The sequence below is a fragment of the Rhinatrema bivittatum genome, chromosome 13 (assembly GCF_901001135.1).
Source record: "Rhinatrema bivittatum chromosome 13, aRhiBiv1.1, whole genome shotgun sequence".
In the NCBI taxonomy this organism is placed as follows: domain Eukaryota; kingdom Metazoa; phylum Chordata; class Amphibia; order Gymnophiona; family Rhinatrematidae; genus Rhinatrema; species Rhinatrema bivittatum.
The window spans coordinates 68,254,746-68,282,316 of NC_042627.1; the positions used below are offsets into that span (position 1 = coordinate 68,254,746).

Below are 27,571 nucleotides of genomic sequence, written 5' to 3' on the forward strand. Positions count from 1 at the left end.
TAGGAAGCTGAGGAGAAGTGACAGAATGGTAGCATATCCCAGATACCTTTTTTATTTCAAAACAGAGCAACAAATGAGGAGCTACTTCAGAAGTTTTCAATGAATGTCTCTGAATTCCAGTCGAGGAGAAGAAGCTTAGAGACAGGAGATGCCGTGGCAGCCTGCCCAGCAATGTCTCAGAGCTCTCCTAATTACCCTGGAGGAAAGGAGGGAGAAGGTAGACATGATAGCGGCATGTAAATATCTCCAAGGAATAAATGCGCAGGAGGCAGGGTCTCTTTCAGTGGAAAGGAGGCTCTGGAATGAGGAGTCATGGGATGAGGGTGAAAGGAGGAAGACGCAGGATTAAGGAAATATTTCTTTTCAGAGAGGCTGGTGGGCGCATGTGACATGGATGACTCCACTGGAGACAAGGGAAATTATGATTTCTTGGCAGAGGAGTACCCGGGAGGCAGGACCCGAAGACCAGGACTAGAATCAGAGCAGGATCTAAGAGGACCCAGGGTTGATACAGGAAACAGGAGAGCAGGTGAAACCCAGGGATGGAGCAGGAAACCAGGAAGCAGGAGACCAGAGACTGAATTGTAATGCAGGAAGGTTCAGAACCTTGGAACAGGAATACACCTGAAGGAATGTAGGAAAAGGACACAATGGCAGGAACACAGGGTCACAAACCTAGACAAGAACAAGGCTAGGAAATCAGGGCTGAAACAGGCAGCACTTCCACAGGGCAAGCACTGAATGGGCTGCTTGGACCAGCTGTAATAAATCTGATGTTAGTTAGACTGCGAGCTCCTGAAGAGGGAGGAGTTAGCAATCTGTAATAATCTGTTTAAGAAAGCTGGGCGTAGATGGGAGGAGCAATCTGAATGAATGGCTCCTAAGAAGGAGGAGTCAGCTATCTTGTAGAGTTTCAGATTCAGTTATATTCCGCTATGCTGGTAGTTAGCAATCTGTTATGAATCTGAGATAGTAGTGGTGAATCCCTGGGCCGGTGGCAGATGACCACGCCCCCGGAAGGACATCCCAAGAGGGACCACTGGCTCGGCTTGAGTATGGAGACAGACACACATTAGTTCTTTTATGAAACAGGTTTTGGAAACCACCAGAGGTGGCAGTAGTGAGCTGATGTGCCCGGCAGGGCTGTAGTCCCTCAGGTACTGGAACTGCGATCCAGGATGGCTGAGCTGTTGAGAAACTGTAGAAAGTGAGTAGGCAGAGTTCATGAACAGAACTAGATGACAAAACTCACATAAGGTCTCAAAGAAGCTCAGGAGCTGGAAAGGTTTAGGCCCTCGAGGAGCGAGGGCCTGGTTCCAGGGAAAGCTTTGAGAGAGCGATGGTAACTCACAATTGTTGGTAGCAGTGATGCTTCCAGGCAATAGAGAATCTTCAGAATGTCCAGGAACATGGGCCCTCGAGGAGCGAGTACCGGTTCCTATCTGTAATCTGAAAGTAAAGAAAAGAGCGAGGCCCCCGAGGAGCGGGTACCTCTGGTAAGTCCGAGGAGGCAGAATAGCCTGGGAGAAAAGCCAAAGCAAATCCCCTTGCTAACTCAGATAGTGAATTAGAGACCTTTAAATATTGGAAGCGGGTGACATCATCTCAGGGGGACGCCCCTGAGGTTCGCACCCATGCTGGTACTTCAGAGCGCGCACGCCCTAGGTCATCAAGCAACATGGCAGATCTGCAACGTCGAGCAGGTCCGGGGACGCCGGAAGGAGACGGCATGGAGACGCCGTGGCAGCCAGCCGTCCATCAGACCTGGAGGGAGTCGCCACAGAGGTAAAGAGGGCGGAGTGAGGGCGTCGAGCAGCGACGGACGCAACACCAGCAAAGTTGTGGCAGATAGAACTTCCTTCTATAAAGGCCACACCTAATACTGGTCCAATTGGAAGACTGCAGGGGAAATGAGATAAATTTACCACAGCACCCAGAAGAGCCAACAGTCTTGTAGACTAGAGGTGCTAGGGTCATGGGTTCAAATGCCATCAACCCTGACAGCATGCAGTAACCTCCCCCCTGTGATGGTGGTGGAGATAAGGACTGTATCACAAAAACATGGTAAAAGCACAGAGGACCTCTAAGGGATAGGAAGAGACCCACATGGTCTTTATCTGCCATCATGTTTTGTGTTTTTAATCAACAAAAACCTCAGACTTCCCTTTCTCCCTCCAGTTTTAAGACTGGAACATCATTCCCTCTCTTTTCAGTTTTCATAGCTGTTTGCAAGACAGAAGAGTAAATAAGACTGCACTAATGGGACACATTCAGGTCTTCTGCAGAAATGTCCGCGGGCAGCATACATCACCATAGTCCGTCTGCTCCAAGAAACCAGTCGTTTTCTCTGTTTTATTTCCCACCCTTTTTCAGGCAGCTCCAGTGATCTACATAAGACAGTAGGAAAAAATCCAAACATTTATGAAAATCTGCTTTAAAATAGTTCTGCTTCCTCTCTCATCTTCCCAGCTGTCGTATTCACTGTCGAGTTCCACTTTATTTAAAATTATTTTTATACCGCCTGTGCAAAAATAGGTCTACAAAGATAAAAACTCAAAGAAATAATTAAAATATTAAAAACCACATATAGAGAAGAATACATTACAACATGAAAATTAAATACAAATTAGAATATAGGCATACACACTGAAAAGAAAAATAGGAAAAGTAGGAGTGTTAGTAGCAATTTAGAGCTCAAAGTACCAGAAACTGCTGCTTTACTCCGTGCTACGATGCATTAGACTGTTAATCTGTTGACCACTTAGAGAGGAAAATAATTGGGGGTTTTTTTTGTTTGTTTGTTGTTACTTAAAAGGTTTGCCTTGGTTTCCTGATCAGAGTCAGCTGGAACTGCCGTAGGACAGCTATTAGCACTCAGGCATGGCACAAACCGGATTGGGAAGCTATTTTGGGCACAAGGAGCTTTAATAGCAGAGTAAATAGTGACAAACACACTGCCCAGGAGGGGCAGTAGCAGGCAAAAAAAAAGCCCCTGATCACACGCAAACCTCTCCAGAGGATAAAGTTCACCTGCTTAAGCGTGCCTCATACATCCATGAGCATAAAAAGCAAATTCACTTTATTAACAAAGATGAAAAACCGAGACAGTGTTCTCAGGTGTACTGGGCAGGAATTGTAAAACCACTCATTAAGAGGCAGAGAAGACGTTATAGAGGATAATTTAAAAATTCAGATTTTGCCACATCTGTCTGCTCTTCATAGAGGGGAGGCTAAATCACGTTGCTAATCACTTTTCCGCTCATCCCTGAGGTGATCTTTTAGATTTCATGAGATACTGGAATTTTTCACTTGATACCGGAGACGATAGGTATAAGAAAATGTTAGAAAAAAAAAAAGATCTATGGGCTTAAATCTAAAAGGACTTTTTCCCATTCTGTGCTTATGGAAAAGAATATTATGAAATAAGGCCTGTGTTGGATACAAAACATTGGAAGCCTACACTAATACACCTGATATGAATGCTGAGTTTATTTTATCTCACAAAGCATCAAAGACTGTATAATAATTTCTAATTATACATATTTCACCCCTCATATGCTCACAATCAACTACAAAAGTCAAACTGCAATTGATATGCTGATTCGTTTTAATTAGTTTTTAATTGGCTTGCATTGCACATGGTCGTCTAAGACATTTACATCTCCACGCCTCCATGTTCCATGAAGATGCATACCCAGCAGTTCAGTGTGCAGTAACGGTCAGCTGGCGGCCCTGATACCTCAGCCCGTGGTCATCCAAGTATTCCCATCCGCACTAACCTTCTGCTCCCTGTGATTTCATTTTCTCCGTAGTTATCCGGTACAGATTTTAAGACGGTTACAGTTTACAGCTGCTGCACATGTGCATCTGGAACCTGGCACTAAAATTAAGTTTATTATAGGATGGTACAGAGCTGTGACTACTGCTCCACCATAACGGGCAGTTGGGAGGATCCAAGCCCACTGGGGAGTTTCTCCAGCTCATAATCACATGCACATGGAATTCATTTGTGGCCCAGCCACTTTTGTCCCTGGTGAGGAAAGGAGGAAGCCCAGCGGCAGTAAAACAAGCAGTTGAAAATGATCATGTGAATTCAATGCTTCCATGCGGTGTGCGGGCCTACGGTCATGCTCTGCTTCCGCAGAGTTCAATGTGGTTTGCATTTCCTGTTATCATGTCTGTATTTTTTTTTCTATGAAGACACCAGATTTAAGAAACACCCTTCAGCGAAGGAGAAGACTACTTGCTTTATTTCGTGGGCGATAAAGGTCCCTTTCAAACAGTAAGATTCTTGCTTGCCTCTACTTTCTGATTGTGCCATTTTAAAAGACATTTTGGTTTTCATTCATTGTTGTTTTTCAGCTAATTGCTACACAAAGAAAAGAAAATAGTATGTGCTTTACTAATTTTATAAAGGACTCGCATAAATCAACTATTAATATTGGGGTTGATTGTTGAGAGCTCATTTTCAAACAGGTATATTTTTCTGACTTGATTCAAATGCTGTGGCTTAATTTTGAAAAAAGGATTTTTTATTGTTTGAAAAGAGACTTTTTTACATTGCTTTTTTGCTTGCTAGGTAGCTATTGCTGCTTAGTGTACAAAGACATTTTAGAAGAGAAAAGGCTACTTTGCTGTTGTGAGATTTTTTTTTTCTATCTTTAGTTAATTTCATGATTAGTTTATATTTTCCTGGATCACCCCTAGAGCCCTTTTAAAAAATTGGTGTTACATTGACCACCTTCCAATTTTCAGGTATTTGTGGTTGTTTTAAATGATAGGTTTAAGATTACTCATAACAAGTTTGCTATTTCATATTCGAGTTCTTTTAGGACTGTCGAGTTGATACCATATGGTCTTGGTGATGTTACTCTTTAGTTCATCACCTTGATCTATTACCTTCCATTATCTATCTATCTATATATATAAAAGGCCTTTTCTGTAGGTCATTTGGTCACACTGTTGTGTCTATCTGTGCTACCAGGTGGTGCTCTAAACAGTGGAAGGTGCGCTGTGCAAAGCACTCATGCAAACACGGACATTGACACTCACACAAACAGGTACATACTTGCATGCACACGCACAAATACAAATACAGGTGCAGGCAGACACTCACACAGGTATAGGCACCCACACAAACATACGGGCTTCCCCAAACTCCACACACACACAAGGGAAGACGTATTTATTCTTTTAGGAATTTTATATACCGTCATTCCAGTAAAGATCACAATGGTTCACAATATACATACATTCATAGATCAAGGATACTCAACTACTTGAGGAGACATTTCCACATCCTGAGGAAAATTTCCAGTCAGCGAGGTTGAGTTCCTCTTTATGAAATAACTTGTTCTGAGTCTGCTCTTTTACCCTTTGTAATTGTAAAAGAGAAAAAATGCTTAAGTACTTCAGATTTAAAACTCCTAAGCTCTGTGCAGCCTTAGCAAGCCCTTAGCCTAAGCAGGGCCTATGTTAGCCCTGGCGGCATCCAAGCCTGAACAATGGTTCAGAGGTCCCTTCGTTCTTGCTCTTCAAGGTCCAATGAGCCGGCCTTAGGCAATGGAAGCAGAAAATGTGACGACTTGCAAAGATTTGAACACAATTTTATTTATTTATTTATTTATTGGTAAAATTAACATAAATTTCAGGCCCAGAAAAAATAGGTAGGCCTTGCTGGCTGCGCTAAGGAAAGATGGAAAGCAGCTGCTGATAATTGCTAAACAGACTCTGAGCCAAGTAATGAAAAAATATTCCTTCTGCCTAACTGGCTAGCAAGACACAAGGAGAGAGCCCAGGCAGGTTCTGGATCCCGGCTGTGCTCGCTATAAACTTCTCAGTACCAGTGCTGGTCCTAGTGTTATTCTGCTTCCGGCCTTGTTCTCCCCACTGCAGAATGCTTAGAAGGTAATCCCAGGTCTCATACCTCTCCTGCAGTCTTCTTCAGTATCTTAGATCTCCTTCTGAAAGCACCGGTGGGCACTCCCCGCTCGGGTGCAGCACACTTGAGTCGGCAGAGAAAGCAATGGGCAGGGATCCTTTCCTCAAAGACGAAACCTGGAGCTCTCTTGGAGCTGAACCCTACTATCAAGTGCTGAATAGGGGTGTACGTGGAAAAAAAAATGTGTTTTTAATTTTTTTTTTCCAATTATATTGTTTTGCTTTGATTTGATGTTTGTTTTGCTTTGTTGATTAGAAACAAAATAAACACCACAATAAAAAGAGACAAAAAAAAAAAAGAAAAAAAAAAGGACAGGCCCTCCCCCCACTGAAAAAAGCCCTACAGCCCAATCGAGAAGTGAATTGGAGTTCTGAGACTCGCTCCGACGTAACGGCCCCCGAGGAAGGCATCGGACGTGCCCGAAACACCAGCGGTGTCAGACAGGCCTTGGACGTGCATCGGTGATGAAGATCTTTTGACTTTTTCGAACACGATGGCGGCGCTTTGCTCAAGACAAGCTCGAGATAAATGGCCCCAGTGTATTTGGGTTTCTTGGTCACTGCTTTCTTTGCATTTGAAAACGACCAAGATAAAAAGTCAGATTCGGTCATGGCGTGCGCTACATGACGACCCTTCCCGTGCCCTCTCCACCTCGTGCACTGATGACTTGGCACGTTGGTTGAGGATTGCCCGTACGTCGTCCTGAACTCCTTTATGTTTGAAGCTGCAGTAACGCTGCGCTCCGGCTTTCCTTCGCTCCTTGATTGGTTCTTGTAGCTGCACGGAGAGATTTATTCATCCGTAGAAGTAAGGGCCAGCAGGTAGGTGATGCCCTGCTCTGTGCCTGCCTTTGGAGAGCTCTGCCCCCTTCGTCAGCTCAACGAGGAAAGAGCCCAGCCGCACTTCAGTTACTTCTCTTTCTGAACGATGGGAAGCACCGCGTGCCAAAAGCTAGGCAGGAGCTGCTTCAGGTTTAATAACGTCTGCTCTTTTAATCATGGTAGCAATGCTGTTTTTGAAGTTGCGGGGATGCTTCTGAAGTTGCTTTTTAATGGCTGCTTTGGAAACAACCATTGTAACCTCGGCCGTGATTGCTTAACTCTCTCTCAGCCGCAGAGTACATGTAAAGTTTTTTTTTTTTTGCCGTCTGGAGCCAGCTCTTCCATTCGGCAGGCTGAGGTGACTGCCGAAAGCACCGCAATTTGGGATGCAGCAGCAGAGCTTTCCTGTGCAGCAGAATGGCTGTTAGGCAGCGGAGAACAGCTCTCTGCTTCTCGCTTCAGCCCTTCCATTCCCGGGAAGTGTACAGGGAACAGGAGGAGAAGGGTTGTGCCAGCTACCTAAAACCCTTTCCAAGATAAAGCTGTTAGGATACCACATCACCAGAAAAAGAAAATGTAAAATGTAAAAAGACATCTTTTTAATAGATTCCTATATGATAGAGGTCTTTCAAATCATGAGAGGTCTAGAACAGGTAGATGTGAATCGGTTATTTACTCTTTTGGATAATAGAAAGACTAGGGGGCACTCCATGAAGTTAGCATGGGGCACATTTAAAACTAATTGGAGAAAGTTCTTTTTCACTCAACGCACAATTAAACTCTGGAATTTGTTGCCAGAGGATGTGGTTAGTGCAGTTAGTGTAGCCTTGTTTACAAAAGGTTTTGATAAGTTCTTGGAGGAGAAGTCCATTACCTGCTATTAATCAAGTTCACTTAGGGAATAGCCACTGCTATTACTGGCATCAGTAGCATGGGATATACTTAGTTTTTGGGTACTTGCCAGATACTTGTGGCCTGGTTTGGCCTCTGTTGGAAACAGGATGCTGGGCTTGATGGACCTTTGGTTTGACCCAGAATGGCAATTTCTTATGTTCTTATGTTCTTTTGGAAATGCTGGTGTTTACGAAGTTTGAGCAACTGTTGAGCGTATGTAGTGTGGTGGTGGTGTTGGAAGAGACAAAGAAAGGGGAGTGACTGGAACTACACCCCAAATCTATACCTTTTTGGTCCAGGGGATGAGAGAATCCTTTGAATCATCAATAATGTGATGTATGTTGTCTTCTAATATATATACACTAGCTGAAACCTGCCAAATATTTGTGGCGAGATGAACATCCGTGTCTATTCCATCCTTGGCTCCAATGCTAAGAGTGCCAACAAAAGTGCCAAATTGCAATTTTGTTTGTTAGTGATGTGGACACTGAGACTTGAATATTTGAAACCAACTAATTTTTTGACCACCAAACAGTTTTTAATTTGATCAACCTGAGCTGGATCTGAACTAGTGAAAGGTTCTGTGCCAATCACTTGAGCCATCCAGTCTCCAGCCCCTTAAAATTATATAGAAAGAAGTTTCTAACAAAAAACAAAAAAAAAAGAAAATTGTTGGACCCCTTCCAAAATTGTCAAAACTCCCCATGGCTCATCCTGTGGTTGACACTGTCAGCTCTGGCTGCTTTCTACTCACTGACTCGTATTCTCCAACCCTTACAGAAATCATTATCTGTTGATGGATATAAGGGTAAGACACTGTCTGATTCTTTCCTCCTATATATTTCTATAAGGGCTACCACTGACTTGGAAGTTGGCCTGGGCATGGTCATGGTTGATCTGTATGCAGGGCAAACTTGGCTTTGCTTCCCCTGTCCTGGATAGGCAGCAGACAGTGCCTGCTCCATTGACTTACATAAGTGACAGCTACTGCCACTTCCCCTTGATTTGTATAGAAAAGGCAGAATATGTCCTACAAGCAAATTTGGAGAAAGTTAGCATTTTAGGTTTTTTTCCCCCTCTGTCGAGATACCACATTTTTCAGAAACAGGAGGATGTCTCCAAATTTCAAACCAGAAAAGGGATGAGCGCCCTATCAGAAACGAATGGCTCTTTAAGTTTTTTAAATGATAAAATCAATGCTTTTGATTTGACCAGATGCGAAAGAATATTTTCCGGGTCACCAGGTCTGTTTAGGGAAATACTAGGCTGTCAAAGACTATGAAGCAGAGAATGCTTAGTTTCACTGGACCAAGTTTCTAACTGAGTTAATTGCATGGTATAACATATGAAGGTTAAATCATAGCTAGTCTTTTTCTACAATGATACGTTTGATTGAAAAAAATCTTGGTTGCTTCCTAAACCAGACCAGACCAAATGATAAATAAATTATGTTGTGTCGTACTGCAGCACTTAATCTCCAGCAAATACCACATAATTTGGGTAACTTTTATATTATGGCTGTCATAGGCCTTTCGAAAGAGAAAGCTAGATTATAATCATACGTTCTGATTTCATCTGGTTTTCATTTTGTGGGTCAGGTAAGGCAGAATTTCATTTAGATGTGAGTTGCAAGTGGTGGAATCATCATGCAAAAAGCTGAAACCTTGACGATTGGAGCTACTGCTCACCTTTTTCAGTCGTGCTAATCCAACCATTTTTCTAAAGGTTATGCATCCAATATATGTGTGTGTGTACTTTTCTGTGTAATTATACAGTTAGGTATATTCTGCATACATGCCAGAGATACTCTTTGAAGATCAAAGGAAGTGGGTCCCCTTTTAGAAGAAGAGTTTTTCTGAAATGTTCCTTAACTAAATTGGACTGTCTGGAAGCCTAACCAAAATTCGAATGTTACAGAGGGAGAGCACAGGGGTTGTAGCAGGATCAGTGGAAACTGTACCGATGTATTCTGATGCTTAAATTTGTGTACTGCAACTGACCTGAGATATCTGTGTGGCTTGTTGTAAGCCATTTTGGGCAGTGCTTTTTGGATTGAAAAGGCAGGGGTATAATTCGAAAATAGAAATAGTTGCTGGAAGCATGGATTTATCCGCATATCTATTCCTCCTTCCCATTTATCCTCCTCTGGATTATTACCTCCCCTACCGATATTTAAATTTCTTTTTGTAGTCTTAAAAACCCCACAGCTAGCATCCTCTCGCTTTTTTTTTTTTACCAGCCCAAACCTGTATGATAAGCATGAGGTGAGTGAGAGCGGTAATTTTAAAAAAATTATTGAATGAAAACTATTTATGAAAACTGTGTATATGTTCAGTGGCAAAAGTTAAAGCTTTGACGATTGATGCTGCTGCTCCTCAGTTTCAGACTTCTCCCAATTTATTTATTTATTTATTTAGCATTTTTCTATACCGACTTTCCAATAACAGAATTACTGATCAATTTAGCCATTTTTCTGTATGTGCCACCAAGAGGCCAATAATATACAGTATATATATGTGTGTGTTTTGTTACAAAGAGACAGTAGAGTGACTGTTGAGTTAGTCCACTTGATTAAGGGTTAACAAACACGCTATAGTTGATACCTTTCTAATTCAAGACACGTGTGAATAGTGGTTTGAAAGCTGGGCTTCCTTTCTAGGAAATGGAATGGAGGAGCAGCCCAGTGGTTAGTGAGGCAGGCTACAAGCTAGGATTCAAATCCCACTGCCACTCCTAGTGACCTTGAGCGAGTCACTTCACTCTCCATTGCCATGCTGGGTCAGACCATGGATCCATCAAGTCCAGTATCCTGTTTCCAACAGTGGCCAATCCAGGCTACAAGAACCTGGCAATTACCCAAACACTAAGTAGATCCCTTGCTACTGATGCCAGTATTAGCAGTGGTTATTCCTTAAGTAATGGCAGTTAATGGACTTCTCCTCCAAAAACTTATCAAAATCTTTTTTAAACCTAGCTACACTAACCTCATCCTGTGGCATCAAATTCCAGAGCTTATTTGTGCGTTGAGTGAAAAAGAATTTTCTCCAATTAGTTTTAAATGTGCTACTTGCTAACTTCATGGAGTGCCCCCTAGATCCCAGGCATGCGTCACAGGGAGACACTTCTAGCAGACTGCAACATACTCTGGGTTTCTCTTCAACTCGAAGGATAAACATGTGGTTGCCATATCAGTTCACTTGAATGTGTAGAAATAAAAGTCAACCAAAAAAATATAAGCTCATATCTTTTTACTGGATGAACCTAATACATTTCTTGACCAGCTTCTGGGAGTTACACTTCCTTCATCGGGTCACAACAAAATGAGGGGGTCAAGGCAAGGAATGATGCTACATGAGTAAACCACAGTGGTGCAATCAGCCCCATTACGAGCTGGGGTCTGATCCATGAACTGAGCGTGGTCTTTTCTTGACCTATTAACTTAAGATTGAAAACTCTTAGTGCAAGAAGCCCTGTGGTCCCTTCACTAGGTCTATGCTCCTCCCAGCAGAGGACATATTGAGAGTGGCAGTGTAGTGTCTTGGACTAAACCATATGCTAAGGCACTCTCCTTTAGGAGTGGCCACAGTGGTGCAGTCCTGGCTGGGTTGGGTTAGAAGCTGTGAGTAAGAGAAATCCAGTCTCTCCCCTCTCTGTTGGAGAGTGGAGTTGAGGAAGGGCAAAAACCTGCCTTTGTCCTTGTTGCTCCAGAGATTACAGTGAGTATAGAGGGCCACGCAGACAGTTCCTTGAGGTGGTGCTTCTGATACTGTGCTATAACTCAGGGGTGCTCAACCCAGTCTTTGAGGCCACACCCTCCCAGTCAGATTTTCAGATCTCTAATGAATATGCATGAGACGCATTTGCATGCACTACCTATATATGCAGATATTTCTCATGCACATTCATTAGGGATCTCCTGAAAATTTGACTGGCTGGACCGGTTTGAGCATCCCTGCTATAAGTAAACTGCTCCTGTGGGACGTATGCATGGGAAACAGCAGGGTGGGGGAATAAGCCTGTCACCCTGAGCCTGCCTTTCTATAGGGGAATGGGGATCTACGCAGGCCCAGTGAGCAGTGAGCGTCAGGTGCCTATCCATAGGTACGGAGGGAGCTGCCGGCTCCGTGCTCTGTTACACTGATCCCAAAGGATGCCGGCAGGAGAGGAGGGGGAAAGGTGTGTGTGCGGGAGCGACTCAGGCCTTGGATATTTCAGGTGCATCAGGGTAGTGTGGGAGTCAGGAAGCACAGCATCTGCCCAAGGGCGTCCTTAAGCCCAGAATGAAAGGAATGGGGAAGATCCTGGGAGAGAGTGGCTGCAAGAATCAGTAATGCCCTTGACACTTTTATTTATGTACGAAATTAATATTCTGCCTGTATCCCCTTTTCGCAGCGGTCACATGAAAAAACATGCACAAATTAAAAACACACCGCACAAAAACTAATATCGGGATTTGGATTTCTCATGCCAAAGACTGTATTGCCTCGTTAATTTACACTTTTTTTTTTTGTCAGGAAAGACTTGGTGTCTCATCTAAACGCCTTGGGCGCTGCTGATAAATCCTCCCTCACTTGTGAAGAATTCTCCCAGGACTGGGTCAGGACCGAGCCCTGGCGCTCTGTGTGCCCACTAGTTAAACCGCTGCACCGGTTAAGGTCTGGAGTAGGGGTTACATGTCCCATATTGAGAGGGAGGGAGGGGAGGAGTGGTTAAAACCCTTCCACCCAACCTCACTGGCAGGCCTGGACTTCTAAGTAGGTGAAGCAGGCACGAGCCTAGGGGCGTCCACCTGGCAGGGCTGCCTATCTGTGCCGGTTTGCGTGGTCCACCTGGAAGGAGGAAGTGTGCGGTACAGAAGGGCAGCCTCAGGTGGACTGACTGAAAGAGATGTGCGCTGGCACCACCCCCAGCCATTCAGGGGGGTGATGACAGTAAATCCGGCCCTGCCCAGCGGGTAACTGATCCCGTGGCAACCAATATTAAGGCTGGACAAATAAAACTCCGGCAAAAATACCCGGAAAACGTATAGCAAATGTAGGAGGCAGCAATCAAACTGCCCAGATTTCTGCAAAACCTCTGGTGGATTTTTACTAATGGGGTTTGCCGGAATAATCAAGGCAAAAGGATGCAGGCACAGTTTTGTCCCTGCTTTTTTTGTGTGTGGGTATTTTTTTCAGGCAAAAATACAAGGGAAGTTTTGAATACTGAACACTACCTGTGCAGGTGCCTCCTGCAATAATCCCCACCCTGGGAACGCCTCCAGACGTACACGGGTAAAAGTACCCGCGTTGCTAACATACAAGTTACTATGCCTGCATACACAACACGATGGGCAATAATGAAAAAGCCCATTTATGCTGGTAAAACTGCATTTTACGTGCAGAAATGGTTTTGATTATCGCCAGACTCCGGAACGGAGATATATTTTTTTGTCTTTTTAAAAACTAAGATAAAAAATATTGATGATTATTACAAGCAAAAAAAAAAAAAGAATCAAAAAGGAAACAGAGTAATAAGACCATAAGAGGCCTGAACAGAGCCCAAGAATCAGGTCAGCTGATGTTTCGAGGCATGAACTAAAAAACAAAACAAAACCCAAACAAGCTACCCCTTTTTTTTTTTAATTATTCCATTGAAGGAGCGCCGCAGCGCAGGGTAGAGCCGAGCGGAGCGCATAACGCGCCGGCTCTGCCCACCCCCCCGACCGGGAGCCGTCATTGGACGCGGGGCGGAGGCACGTGCGCCCGGGAATCTGCAGCCTCAGCCTTTCGGGAGAGCGAGCGAGCGAGGCGCTTCAGTCCCTGCGGAGGAGCAGCCCGAGCGCGCGCGCGAAGCGATCCCAGGGACGGAGCGCAGCCCTGTGTCGCGAGGATGACGGAGTTCGGAATCTTCCGGGCACTTTGCGTCACTTTCACCACTTTCCTCGTCATCCTGGCGGCGGAGGGTGAGTGCGGGGGGGGCGGCCGCTGGGCTTGTTTTGCTCGCCCGAGTCTGCTGATCGGCGGATTTTCTTACCTGCAGTGCTCAGATCGCTGCTCTAAAGCCTCGGGAGGAGCGCCGAGAGCCCCTTAACGGCGCTTCCTTCGGATCTGGAGCAATTACTTAGCGCCCTGCTGTCAGGTTTTTATCTCAGGTTTGGCTCGAAACCAGGAGCCGCACAGCACGACCTCGGAACGACGTTTTTCGTGGCTTAACGCTGCCCTAGCGAGGAATTTGGCTTCTTGCACAACTGTAAATTCCATGTTAAGAACCCCCAGCATAACATCTGGGTCTTAGTTGCCAGAATCGTAGCTGGGTTATAGATAAAGTTATAGCTGTAAGCATTTTATATCTTTTTTTTAAGTGCAAGCTTTAAACGGTTCTGTGAATATAACAGATAAACCTAGCTTTGTGAGTTGTTTTTCTACTAGAAGATTTTTCCTTTTGGTCCACAGTGGGCCAAAAGTCTTTCTAAATCAGTGTATTTTTTTTTCTTTTTTTGGGGGGGGGGTGGGGTATGAAGCCTTTTTTTTTTTTGTCGGATTTCCAAGAGTTAAAAAGATACTCTTTGGTGCATTTACATTTGTTTAAAAACTTTCAGGGGTGACTCAAATACTAAGCTGCTGGAGAAAATCTTGTTTCTTGGAGAGGAACCAAGACTCAATTTTGTCAGTGCAGATGCAGAGAGAGAGATGCTGCAGTGCCCAGGACTGGCAGGGCTCCTCCATAAAGCGGTGCTCTGAAACATTAAATACTGCCTGTTTCAGAAATATATATATATTCCTAGGTCAGAGCGCTATAGGTAAATAGGGTCCTTTGGCTACTCCAATTTTGAGTGTAATTCAGATCATTTGAATGGAAGTGATACGGAAAGGCTGTAAATGTAACTTTCATTTCCGGAGTTCCTGCCTGTGGTACCTGCTGTAGCCAGGGGACATGCTGCCGGTTTTGTTTGTGTATTAAACACGCAAGCTGTGAGCTTCCCACATACTCTGGGTACAGCATCGAAACCTGCTTCCTGGACTCTGGAGTGAACGTGGAAGGGAGCGGATCCCGAACTCGTTTCCCTGTGCTGTGGGGGCCTGAAGTGCAGGGCTAATGCGGGGGAGGGGGGGGGGGTTGTGCTGGATTACGTCTGAGGACATGGGGGAGCGGTTAACAAGCAGGGATTTGAACCCGTGCCAGCACTGAGCTGCAATCAGCCACCTTTTTGTTTTTGACCTTCTAGTTTTCTTCTCATACTTTTCCAGCTTAATCGGGGGGGGGGGGGGTGGGGCTGGGAACCAGTGCCGTGAGCCTTTATTCACAGTTAACCCAGGGTCATTTTAACCCCCTCTTTCTGTGTTCTTCCCTCGCTTTAAGCTGGCAGTCGCAGCAGCCGTCTTCAGCTAGGGAGGTAACACAACCCTACTTCCTTCGGGTCGTCCCATTGTGGTTCCTGGGTGTGGCCACCGGAGGGTCGCCGTTGAGCGATGATGGGGGGCTTTCCGCCCCTGGGGGCCCCCTCTGCATCCCCAGTTGGCCCCGGGGAGAGGCGCTGGTCCGGGGATCAAACTCTGACCCCTCTGCCCATCAGCATGCAGTCGCTAGCCTTTATTTCTCATTTACCGATGCGTTCATCAGACGGAGGACATGATGGCCTGTGCCGCTGTCGCCGGTGACGTGACGACACCCAAGACCTGGAAGCCTAATGTGGCTCCTCAGGCCCTGTCTGTCTGTCTGTCTTAGGCCGCAGGATCTGAGGCGCGCAGAATGAAATGGAAGAGCAGGAAGATGACGTTTGAATGTGATCCTTAGGCCTAGCTTGCTGATAATCTGGCTGCCTCGTAGAGGTTGGGGACGCTCCCGTTTTAATAGCTGGAGTCAATGAAGAGCTCCAGAGGCTTCAGCGAGTAGGTCCCATGGGCCTAGCTGTGAGTCACTGTGCTGTTTAAAGGCTGCTGACAGAGACCTGGTGAAGGCCGAGCCTCCTGGGTCTCCCAGAGAGTGCAGGGGCTGCCGGAGCCTCAAGCTTCTGCGCGGGCAGCTTAGAAGGATGTGAACGCTCAGCGTTGCTTCTCCCGAGAGAGCTTACTCTTCCGTTACTGTGTGGTTACAGGGTGCCTCATTCAAAGCATGGCTTGTTAACCGTCTGCAGCTGCCGCCTCCTCCTCCTCCTCCTCCTCCTCAGCACCAGCAGAGAGATTGCAAAAGCACTAGTCTGTATGCTTGTCGAGGATGCTCTGGGAGGTTTAACCACCCTGCTGCTTCTCAAGCTCCTCGTAGCAGGCCGTGTCGCTGGGCAGCCCCAGACGGACCTCATAAGAGAAACCAATTACCCTCTGTAGAGATGCCAAAGATCTGGCTAATAGCAGATTGGTTGATGGAGGTGGTGCCTTGGTTTCTCCGTCCTTGGAAACTCTCTGAGCTGCACGCGGATGCTGCTCTGTAATCGCAAGGTTCATGGTTTGGTTTTTTTTATTCCAATAGAAGAGCGAAGAACGATTAAAGGACGGGAAGGGCTAGTCTCCCGGAGGTGGTTGTTTTACTTGTGCAAGTTCATACAGTACAGGAAGATACTCGAGGTAGCCGGTATGGGAGGTCAGAGGTTTCACAGCGCTCTGTGTGTGTGTGAGTGAAAATGGGGTCAGGGCTGGGGCAAGTGACTTCTTGCTGACCTAGGCGCGTGTGAAACGGCGCCACCCTTTTTCTCAGTGGCTCCTCCTCTTTCCCACGTCGGGGGATTGGGAGCCAGCATGCGCCCGCCGCCTCTGCAGGGGTCACTGCTGTCCCCTAGAGCCAGGCGGGTTTTCAGGCTCTCCCCTAATGAATATGCATGAGGTTTATTTGCATGCACTACCTCCTGGATAGCCTGAAAACCCAACTGGTTGGGGGGTAGGACCGGTGTGAGCACCCCTGTCCGAGAAAGCTCACCTGCTTTGAGATGGCAAGGTGGAGGGGGAGGGAGTGCAAGCAGATGGCCGGCAGAGCAGCTGAGAGGAGGAAGGACAGACGGTTAGCACATGCTTTCAGGCAGCGTTTCTGCTCTGAAGTGCAGCAGCTTGCGTATCCGACACTCCCATATTTTACTAAAAAGGAATGGGCAGATTTACATTGGTTCGGACCTTCAAAAAAAAAAAAAATCAGGCCCATCGGTTTAACTGGACGTGTGCGGTTAGCCAGTGACTAATTGGCGACAGGACAGTGATGGCGAACTTCAGTGCTCGAGTGCCGCAAACAGGGCAGGTTTTCAGGAGATCTACAATGAATATGCATGAGAGAGATTTGCATGCACTGCCTCCGTTGTATGCAAATCTCAACTCATGCATATTCATTGTGGATATCCTGAAAACCTGGCCTGTCTGTGGAGTTCGCCATCACTGCGATAGGATTTTAAAATGGTCACTGCTTTTAGTCTCTATGGCTATAAACAAATCAAAAAAGAGGAAAATTACTTGGCATTAAATCAGGTGATCCCCACTGCCACTCGGGTTTTCAGGATATTCACAGTGAATACTCGAGATAGAATACACCCAACTTGAAGAAGCATCTTGGAAAAAACAAAAACACCTTATAATTATTTTGCTATTACAGACATAAGACAAGACAGGACATGAGTAAGAGTTATCCTGCCTACTGTGCTTGGGTGAAAGTTTAGATAGAGAAGGAGGTGGGGAGAATTGATCCTTGCCAGTCTGTGTAAACAATCAACACAACAGCTGCATTAATTGTGCATGACAACTCCACTGTCCCCTCAGTCCATCTATGTGAGGCTCCTCCTCGCTTTACAGATGTCACCGAGAGGAAAATGGCCGATGAAGAAATGGAATCCCATGCTTTGAATGACAGAAATACCATAATCCCCAAAGGGAAAATTGTGCCAAGCATTTCCCTGAAATGCGTCATGCAGTATTCACGTCAGACCTGGATGCACAACAGGCTGCCTAGGGACCACATGACTGAAGAGGCAGCGAAGGCTCCTCGTTCCCCCCTTCTCACAGCCCGAGCTTTTCTGCATTCCTTCTGCAGTTTTTCGTTTTTAACTGCAGTGCAGTTCCCGCTGAGGTCGGCCACGGCCATGCTTAAAGTTTTCTCAGTTGCCCCTCTGAGGCTGTGAATGGCCTGGGCTACGGTTGTTTGGCGGAAGGGGTAAGCCGATCTCTCCCTGCTGGAGACAGAATGAGGACCTGCGATTTTTCACGTGCAGCTTCTATTGCATGGAACGCCCTACCAAACACTGTTGGGTTACAGAAAGGTGACTTAAAGTGTCAAAAAGCAGAATATAAACAACAAAAAAAGGAATTAGCATGCTTTACCTGAGCTCTAATTTGAGCCTTTTTTTTTTTCTCCTTTCTCCCTTGTATGAGGCATTGCATTTATTGATTAAATGCACATCACCTAGAGTTTTTTTTTTTGATAGGCATTTCAGAAATTTAAATTAATAAAATGTGTATCCTTAGGCCTTTGGCCTTCTCCTGGCTGTATCATAGTAAATGACAGCAAAAGAGTAAATTAGCCCGTCCGGTCTGCCCAGCTGAGATTCTTCGACCTTGGGTTCTCGAGTCATTTCCATCAGGCCCCGCCCGTATTTAAGTAGCAGCAGCAGCAAAGGCCACTGCCAGGGAGAACCAAGCATCCATCACAAGGGGCACTTGCTACGTCTTGCTTTAGGGGCGCCAGGCCAGCTTTGAGGAGGTGCCACAGTGGCACTCTGCCTCCCCCACCCCCTTTCCCTCTCCACTCTCTAACCCCACGTGGTGTTTAAGTGCAATTTACCGCACGTATGCCTGCACCAGGCGTTGGGAGCAAAATCAATCTCTCTGAAATCTGCTCTTCTGCAGGCCCATTCAATCAGGATCCCTTCTGGCTGGGGAACTCTCTTGACTTCCTCTTTCCAGACCAGAAACCTTTGAACCAACTCTCGAGATGACCAGTTCTGCTTTTGAAAGCTCGAATGCCACCAGAAGCAAGCAGTTTAGTTACTGTTCAGCCGAAGCATGCTAGCAGCATGCTCTGAGATTGGCTTGGGCTGCAGATGAACCTCTGTTATCCCAACTTGCATGGGATCCAGCTGCTGATTTCTGAATCTGCAGCGGAGCAGCAAGTCAGGGGTTAAGACCACCTCCTCTGATTCCTAGTTTTCCAGTGGCTTGTAGTGCAACCCTGGATCATTGACTCGGAAATACCAATCTTTATTCACCAGAACCACGTCAGTTTAGTTTCCTTTCTCCTGCTAATGTTTGTCTCGCATCGCGCACTGGTGCTACAATGCTGCGCTGTCTAAGAGTACGGCAGGAAGGCAGACAAATTCAGCTCTTGGGGCCTCTCGGGTGAGTGTAGCTTGGTTCAGTGTAAGCCTGTGCGCGTGGGTTGTGAGTGATGTTCTGGCGGGAGTAGAGCCAGGGGTGGGGAATCGTTCTCCTTGTCTGCACCCCAGTTTGGAGGAGCCCTTTCTGGTGGGGCCTGCACGAATACCTAGTTTCCTGCAAGGCCATGCCTGCGGCTCTCTGTCCCCTACTAGACTCTTGGGCAGTGCCGCCTGGCCACGTAGGGGGGAACCTTGCACACCAAGTGCATCTTGACCCATCCCGCTACCTGGTCCAGAGCGCTTCCCGAGAACTCTGTAAATACTGAATATCATCATTTGAGGACGTGACCTAAGCTTCTGCAACTTATACCAGGCAGGTTAGCATCCTGGAGTTCTAAGAGAGGAAGAGAAACTGCAAAGCATATTTGCTTATTTTGCTGTGAGATTCCTGTGAATTCATTCATTTTTGTGTGTTTTCTTTTCTTAAGTTCCATTGACTGCTGGTAACCCTAGAAAGGAAAATAAGCTTCTTTTGTTTTAAAGATACCTTTTCGAGGGACACTGCTTTCTTAATACCAGGGCATGGACTCGTAGGTATGACTCAGTCAAAGGAAGAGAAGATTGAAGGACTTGTTGACCATTGGGTACTGTCGGATAATTTCACAGATGGGAAGGGAGTATAAGAAGTTTTTTCCCCTATGCACTAAGACTGTACCCCCCCCCCCCCCCCCCCTTGCTTCTGGACCGACAAAACAGGAGGGTAGGCTGTCTAAGAAAGCCGTTAGGGTAACAGAATGGATTAGACGCCAAAAGGTAGTCCAATTTTGAGCTTTATTTGAATGGAGATGCGATCTTATATATGTGCCCGACTCAGGCAGCCCCTATGTGGGGCGAAACTCAGCCCAAGTCGGGCACATATATAAGATCGCATCTCCATTCAAATACAGCTCAAAATTGGACTACCTTTTGGCGTCTAATCCATTCTGTTACCCCTTGCTTCTGGGCCATGTCCAGTACACCATCTTGCTCCTAAACTAGCATCAGTAGTGTTTTATGTGCCTGGAAAGGCTGGGGAGAGGGAGTGGTCGTTTACGACATCAGTGATGATATTCAGGCCTGCTGAATTGTAATCCCGCAGAGCAGATAAAGCTGCAGGAGGAAGTTTATAAGAAAAAGAGCGAGAAATCCAACTAACTAGGTATGCGCGCTTCTGTATGTTAAACGTCATCCTCTGTATTTTCATTTTATGTATTTCCACCACTTTGCAACGAAGATACAATGTAATTGATGATGTCAAGAAAGCTAAGTACTAGCATGTTTGTGCTAAACACAAATTCTTCCTAACTCAGAAAATAAAAAACACAGGTTCAGTGGAGTTCTGGTAAATATTGGAAAGTTTGCTTGGTGTGTGGTAAGAACTGGAAAATTTCAAGATTGTCCACATTGGAACAAAGCCAGGGCTAGATTTAAGATTGTAGTGTCCATGGGCAGTGCCAGGATGATGGGTGTCCTTTGAAGCCATGTTGGCACATGGCGCTATAGTGAGAAGAAGCTGGGTTTGGCTGGATATTTGGCGCCATAGGGAGTGCCAAGGCGATAGGTGTCCTTTGAAGCCATGTTGGCACATGGCACTATATTGAGAAGAAGCTGGCTTTGGCCTGGATATTTGGCACCCATAGGCAGTGCTGGGGCAATGGGTGCCCTTTGAAGCCATGTTGGCACATGGCACTATAGCGAGAAGAAGCTGGGTTTGGCCTGGATATTTGGCACTCATAGGCAGTGCTAAGGTGATGGGTGTCCTTTGAAGCCGTGTTGGCACATGGCACTATAGTGAGAAGAAGCTGGCTTTGGCCTGGATATTTGGCACCCATAGGCAGTGCTGGGGTGATGGGTTTCCTTTGAAGCCATGTTGGCACATGGCACTATAGCGAGAAGAAGCTGGGTTTGGCCTGGATATTTGGCACTCATAGGCAGTGCTAAGGTGATGGGTGTCCTTTGAAGCCGTGTTGGCACATGGCACTATAGTGAGAAGAAGCTGGCTTTGGCCTGGATATTTGGCGCTCCTAGGCAGTGCCAGGATGATGGGTGCCCCTTTGAAGCCATGTTGGCACATGGTGCTATAGGAAGCAGAAGCTGGATTCTCCTTGGTCTAGAAAAGATACTTGGCAGCCGTAGGCAGAGCTATGACGATGGGTGCCCCTTTGAAACCATTCTGACTCATGGCACTATAGTGAGCCGAAGCTGGCTTCTCTTTGGCCTGTATAGTTGGTGCCTTCCAAATTTGTCACCCTAGGCAGTTGCTGTGTTGCTTATGCCTAAATCTGTGCCTGAACATAGCCCAAGAGTATGCATGTATGTATGTATGTATGTATGTATGTATGCATTTATTTATTTAAGTGTTTTATATACCGTCGTTCCAAAAGAAGATCACAGCGGTTACTTGTTTTACCCATGGACTTTGCCCCTAGTTTCAAAAAATATCTGTGCTTGCTTTTCATTTTGAAGCCCACCGTGGGTATTTCTTTTGCAGGTAGATTTTCATCTGAAAATAATGCCTGTAGGCTTGAAAATACAATGTATGTGTGTTATTCTCCGATCCCACCCAAAACTCCCTCGCAGGAACGCCTCACGTGAATGCGGCTGAAAGTGTGCTGTTGCGGGTGCAGTGTGAACCTCTAATCCTATCGGGAGAGAGCAGTTTTACGCTTCGATGGGAAAATATTAGTGGAAAATTCACCCATGGACCCCAAGCTTATGCCGCTTTGAAATTATAGATTTTTGTAGGCCATAGCTAATGATCTTATAGGTGTGCCGAATTTCAGGCCTTAATCCTACCTAAATTTCCCCAAAAAGCCTGATGGGCAGACAGACAGACTGACATTTGTGATATATATATATATATATATATATAGATATATATATAGATTTAAAAAAAAAAAAAAAAAAAGCTGCCACCTTAAAGCCTGCAAGATATTTGAATACTTTAAGTATTGTTCATCTTCCCTTCCTTTATTCTACAAAATGTGTCTTTAGTTCCTTCAGACCTCCATGTGCACAGCTGTTATCTCGTGAAATTATTTTTTACCAACAGTGTTCCAGATTTTTATTGCCAGCTCAATTTTTTTTTTTATTAACAAAACAAAGGAGAATCCACCTATAGCAATCACTGAGACCTCAGAAGAACAGAAACTTCTTAAGATGTGTGATATTGTGTAGGACCTCGACTGCACCGATTGGTTGGCCTGACTGAGGGCTTGGATAGATGCGTTAACGTTGACCTCTGTGCTTACAGGCACGTCTTTTTTTCTCTTCGATTCCTTTGTAGCGCCCTGCTGGTCAGTGGTCACCTTCCCTTCTGAAGGAAACCTGTTTATAACCTATTGACTGCCCAGTTTCTAACCCAGCTTTTATAATTCTTGCACCCGCTCCCATCTTGTTCAGCCCGTTGGCTTGTGGAACCGTGTCAGGCCGCACTCCCCAGATCTGCTAGACTGGTTATCTCATCTTTTGCCTTCTGTGAAATTGTTTGCCTGGGATCCCGTTATCCTCCAGCTTCGGGTAATGCTCGGTTCTCGCCGGTGCTCTTTCTGTTACTTTGCCTGCTGTTTATATCAGGCTCACGGGTCGGTTGTTTTTCTGCTTCCTGTTCTTCCCCAGGCTCTTTGACCCTCTCCTGTTTCCGGCGATAAGTGGAACAGACCTGTGAGGGGTATGGTCAGCACCACCTCGAGCTCCTTCGGTAGCCTGGGATGGAGCCCGGCAGGTCCCGTTGCCTTGTTTACTTTTGATTCTGCCAGTACCTGAAATGCTAGCTCCCACGTAATAAAGTCATCAGAATTGTTACATGACCACAGAATGACTTGACAGCACCATAACAAAGGTTTTAATTTATGAAAAGAAATCCGTGTTACAAATAAGAACATAAGAAGTTGCCATGCTGGGTCAGACCAAGGGTCCATCAAGCCCAGCATCCTGTTTCCAACAGAGGCCAAACCAGGCCACAAGAACCTGGCAATTACCCAAACACTAAGAAGATCCCATGTTACTGATGTAATTAATAGCAGTGGCTATTCCCTAAGACAACTTGATTAATAGCCATTAATGGACTTCTCATCCAAGAACTTATCCAAACCTTTTTTGAACCCAGCTACACTAACTGCACTAACCACATCCTCTGGCAACAAATTCCAGAGCTTTATTGTGCGTTGAGTGAAAAAGAATTTTCTCCGATTAGTCTTAAATGTGCTACTTGCTAACTTCATGAAATGCCCCCTAGTACTTCTATTATTTAAATACAAGAAGGCAGCATTTCATGGTATGCATCTAGCTGAGTACAATCGGATATACCACAATGGTCCCAAAAAATACTAGAGAAATCGTGGATGTTGTATCAGGTTTTGGCCACTTAAATTAGTTCAATAAAATATTCTAGGTGCTCTCTATGTCTTTAAATATCCTGCTGTGCACTGTTCATCATTGTACCTTCTACCAGGATACATCTTTCTCTTCCCTTGGAGTGGTAGCCCCTAGAAGGTTTGTGTTGTATCTTCAGAAAAATAACGGCTTTTGCACGGCTGATGATTTTCCACTGTTGTCTGCGGCTGAATAGTTACCTCTTATGGGTATAATTATCCTTTCAGAATTCTCTGGGGCTGACAGGTGCTCTTGTTGTGCTAGTGTAAAGCATTTATGATTTTTGGGTTTTATGACTTATTATTTTTGCCCTTGATACAGATTAATCAAAAACCACAAGCATTGCACTTATTTTCTCAATTTGGGGAGGTATTCCAGTTCATTTCTGGAGCATGATACCTCTCTGGATCACCCTGAATGATAACCCAGCTTTCTGCACGTTGATCTCGTATTTTGATCTGTTGGTTATGACTTGGTATGGCCCTATTTCTGGTGCAATAATAGGGCCGGTTAGAGGGGGTTATCTTCCAGCTCGCTTGATTGTTTTACATTGGTATGCTTGTGATTCTCTTTTTCCTTCAGGCGAGCTCTGCAGCGTGAACAAGTGTCAGAACGGCGGCACCTGCGTGAGCGGTGCGAGAGGCTCCACGTTTTACTGCGTCTGCCCAGATGGCTTCACCGGCATAGACTGTAACGAGACAGAGAAAGGTATGTTAGGAACTATTGAATCCCAGAGAGAAGAAAAAAAAACAAAACGCTACCATACAAGGAAGAGAGGCCTGTAATTTCATTGTTTATCTTTCGCCCTCCCAACAACACCTTCCTATTCTCACCCCCTCTCCTCCCTAACCTCCCTTGGATCATGTGAATGTTGATTATTTTGCATCAAGTTTTAAAGTGCCATTACTCTTTAGGACCCCCCTTATGCTATATTAGCATTTGTACATATGTTTGCATATTTATATTCTTTCAGACACTAAGGTTCATGTTATGCCTTAGCAGCGATTGTTCGGTTGTATTATATTATATGTTATTAGACGCTATGGGGCGGATTTTCAGAGCCCTGCTCGCCTAAATCCGCCCAAAACCGGGCGGATTTAGGCGAGCAGGGCCCTGCGCGCCGGTAGGCCTATTTTACATAGGCCTACCGGCGCGCGCAGAGCCCCGGGACTCGCGTAAGTCCCGGGGTTCTCCGAGGGGGGCGTGTCGGGGGCGGGCCCGGTCGTCGCGGCGTTTAGGGGGCGTGTCGGCAGTGTTTTGGGGGCGGGTATGGGGGGCGTGGCTACGGCCCAGGGCGGTCCGGGGGCGTGGCTACGGCCCGGGGCGGTCCGGGGGCGTGGCCACGCCCTCCGTACCCGCCCCCAGGTTGCGTCCCGGCGCGCAGGAGGCCCGCTGGCGCGCGGGGATTTACTTCTCCCTCCGGGAGGCGTAAATCCCCCGACAACGGTAAGGATGGGGTTTAGACAGGGCCGGGCGGGTGGGTTAGGTAGAGGAAGGGAGGGGAAGGTGAGGGGAGGGCGTTAGAGGATTCCCTCGGAAGCCGCTCCGATTTCGGAGCGGCTTCCGAGGGAACGGGGGTAGGCAGCGGGCTCGGCGCGCGCCGGCTATACAAAATCGATAGCCTTGCGCGCGCCGATCCCGGATTTTAGCGGATACGCGCGGCTCCGCGCGTATCTACTAAAATCCCGTGTACTTTTGTTGGCGCCTGGAGCGCCAACAAAAGTACGCCTATGCGCGCTATTTGAAAATCTACCCCTATGTTTTTATGTTTCAATGTAACGCCTATGCTGCGATTGTTCTGTTGTATTTTATATTTTATGTTTCAATGTAACGCCTATGCTGCGATTGTTCTGTTGTATTTTATATTTTATGTTTCAATGTAACGCCTATGCTGCGATTGTTCTGTTGTATTTTATATTTTATGTTTCAATGTAACGCCTATGCTGCGATTGTTCTGTTGTATTGTAAACCGACATGATTTGTATATCATGCAAGAATATCGGTATATAAGAATCCTAAATAAATAAATAAATAAATAAAATAAAGGCAAGAGAGCGGAGGTGTAGGAAGCGATGACAGAGGAGGAGGAGGAGAATGGATTTGGGGGTATAGGGGCGAAAGGACTTGGCAACAGGACAGTGAGGAAGGAGGAGAGACTGAAGAGAGACAGAAGAGTGGGTCAGGTTACCAAAGGTTTGAGACTGGAGTCGCATCTTTAGCACCATCAAGGCTTCGGCTGTTCCTTTGATGTCCATTCACGGAGAAAGAGCAGTTTCACAAACGCAGGAGGTAAGAAGGAGACTGGACTTCAGGTATTTTGGTCTCTAGGGCGCTGTTGCATTTTGGCCGATGGAGGGGGGAGGAAGCTGGACTGGGTTTGCAGTGTTCTTGGCATGGGCAGGAAAGTCGGGGATGTGGAGAGAGAGCCTGAAAAGAAATGTTTAAAAGGCGGTGGCAGAATCTCGGTAACCACGCAGAACGTGCCGAACCCAAATTATACAGGGCGCGTTCCCACAAACTGCGCGGGTGCTGGCAGCACCAGGAGTTCCCTTGCATTTTCAAACAGAAAGCACCCGCCTTTATTTCTTTCTTTTTGAAATGTAGCAAGCGCGAGGTAGATTTTCTGAAGGCAGCGGCGTATTTTGCACCTGCTGTTTGTGTGTGTGTGGGAGGGGCGTCGTTGCCCATCGCTTTCGGAAATCTAAGTCGCGCCACGCTGTTTCCATCCCCTGGCTTGAACGCGTCCGCAGGAACGCCTACAAGCACGCACACCACGGCAGCCGCAGATACGTTTGGCCGTTCGAACAGGGCGGTTTTTATTCAGCCCGTTTCTGCCTGGATAAATACGTTTTGTGAAACCTTCCCTTCCACACGGCGGCACGCAGACAAACGGCTGGACTGAGCAAGGTTTGCGGCCTTGTAAGAGTTGCTAAACTGCGAGGTGTGAAAATATGAGAGGAGGGGGAGGAGGGGGGTATTGTGCCAGAGACCTTGGGCTTCAGCAACCTTCAGCCATTTCCCTCCCCAGCACCCACGCCCACAAGCCGACGGCCCTCCTCTCCTCTCTCCCCCCCCTCACACACTGTCCCAGGCAGTCTGTTGGATTATATTGTACACTGTTTTATACTTTGTGCTGTTTAATTGTTAGTTACTTTTAACCGTGAATGTGGAGAATCTTGTGGGCTGATAAAGCAGGGAATAGACGTAACAGGACAATAACAGGGTAGCCCCCGCTGAAATTCCAGTGCTCTGCCTTGGGATAATGCATGCTAGGCTCTTACTATGACCTTGGAAAGATAGCTGTGAAATAAAACAGTCAAACAATGTTTGGCAAAAGATATTTAACTTGTTCCTTGCGGGGTTTTGTTTTTTTTCCCCTGCCTCCTGTTTTGTCTTCCAGGTCCCTGCTATCCGAATCCGTGCCATCACAACGGGGAGTGCCAGCCGGTGACCACCTCCCGCCGGGGGGATGCGTTTACTGAATATGTGTGCAAATGCCCCCCAGGATACGAGGGGATGCACTGTCAAAACAGTTAAGTACTCCCTTTACTTGGTGTCGAGTGGGGTTAAGCCTGATGGGTTTTTACTTTCAAAAGGGGTCCATATTCAGAGGGTTTGCCTGGATAACCTTGGGAGTTTAGCCAGACAGACCGACTCGTTTTGAAATTACCTTCCCCATCACTGACCGGCCAGAGTGTTTGTCTGGGCAAAGTTAAGCAGGCAGACTTGTCCGATTTTTAATCTTATCTGCCGGCTGAATATCGGCCTCACAGTAAATAAATTGTAGGGAAAAAAAATGTTCTAACCAACAAGGAGGAAGAACGATTTCCTGCATGGATGATGCTGGGATGAGCCGTGCGTACATCGCAAAGCCGTCGCATCATTTAGCAGCGTGGTGACCTGCCAGACTGGGCCGGGTCGGGACCGCGATCAGGATGAAGCGCTCTGTGGGCCCGCGGAGCGGTTTAGGAACCGAGGTGCATTGATAATACTCTTTGTGGGAGGCCATCAGAAACGTGCCTTGTTCTGAAGGAGAAAAGAACAGTCGGGTACAGATCAATTCTAATCACTTATGCCATGATGGGATAATAAATTACAACTGACGTTGGACTGACTGCACGGGAAGTCCAGCTTCTGGTTTCTATGATCTAGGTGATTGGGTTTTTGTCTCACAACCTCTGTTTTTCTACGGGTACTCTTTTTTGGCATTTACAACTGCTCCTGCTGGTTCCAGGA

General features: G+C 46.2%; 1 protein-coding gene across 2 annotated transcripts in view; it reads left to right on the forward strand.

The window, feature by feature from the left end:
• Positions 1 to 13,313: 13,313 nt before the first annotated feature.
• The window catches only part of MFGE8 (milk fat globule-EGF factor 8 protein), a 49,556-nt gene continuing 35,298 nt past the window's right edge, over positions 13,314 to 27,571 (forward strand). Inside the window, exons 1-3 of one of the 2 annotated variants that reach the window (XM_029574769.1) lie at positions 13,314 to 13,600; positions 23,918 to 24,043; positions 26,736 to 26,867. In XM_029574769.1, coding sequence (XP_029430629.1) covers positions 13,528 to 13,600; positions 23,918 to 24,043; positions 26,736 to 26,867 — 331 coding nt within the window. In that variant the 5' untranslated portion in view covers positions 13,314 to 13,527. The remainder of the gene's footprint in view (positions 13,601 to 23,917; positions 24,044 to 26,735; positions 26,868 to 27,571) is intronic. The other variant, XM_029574770.1, reaches the window with a different exon arrangement.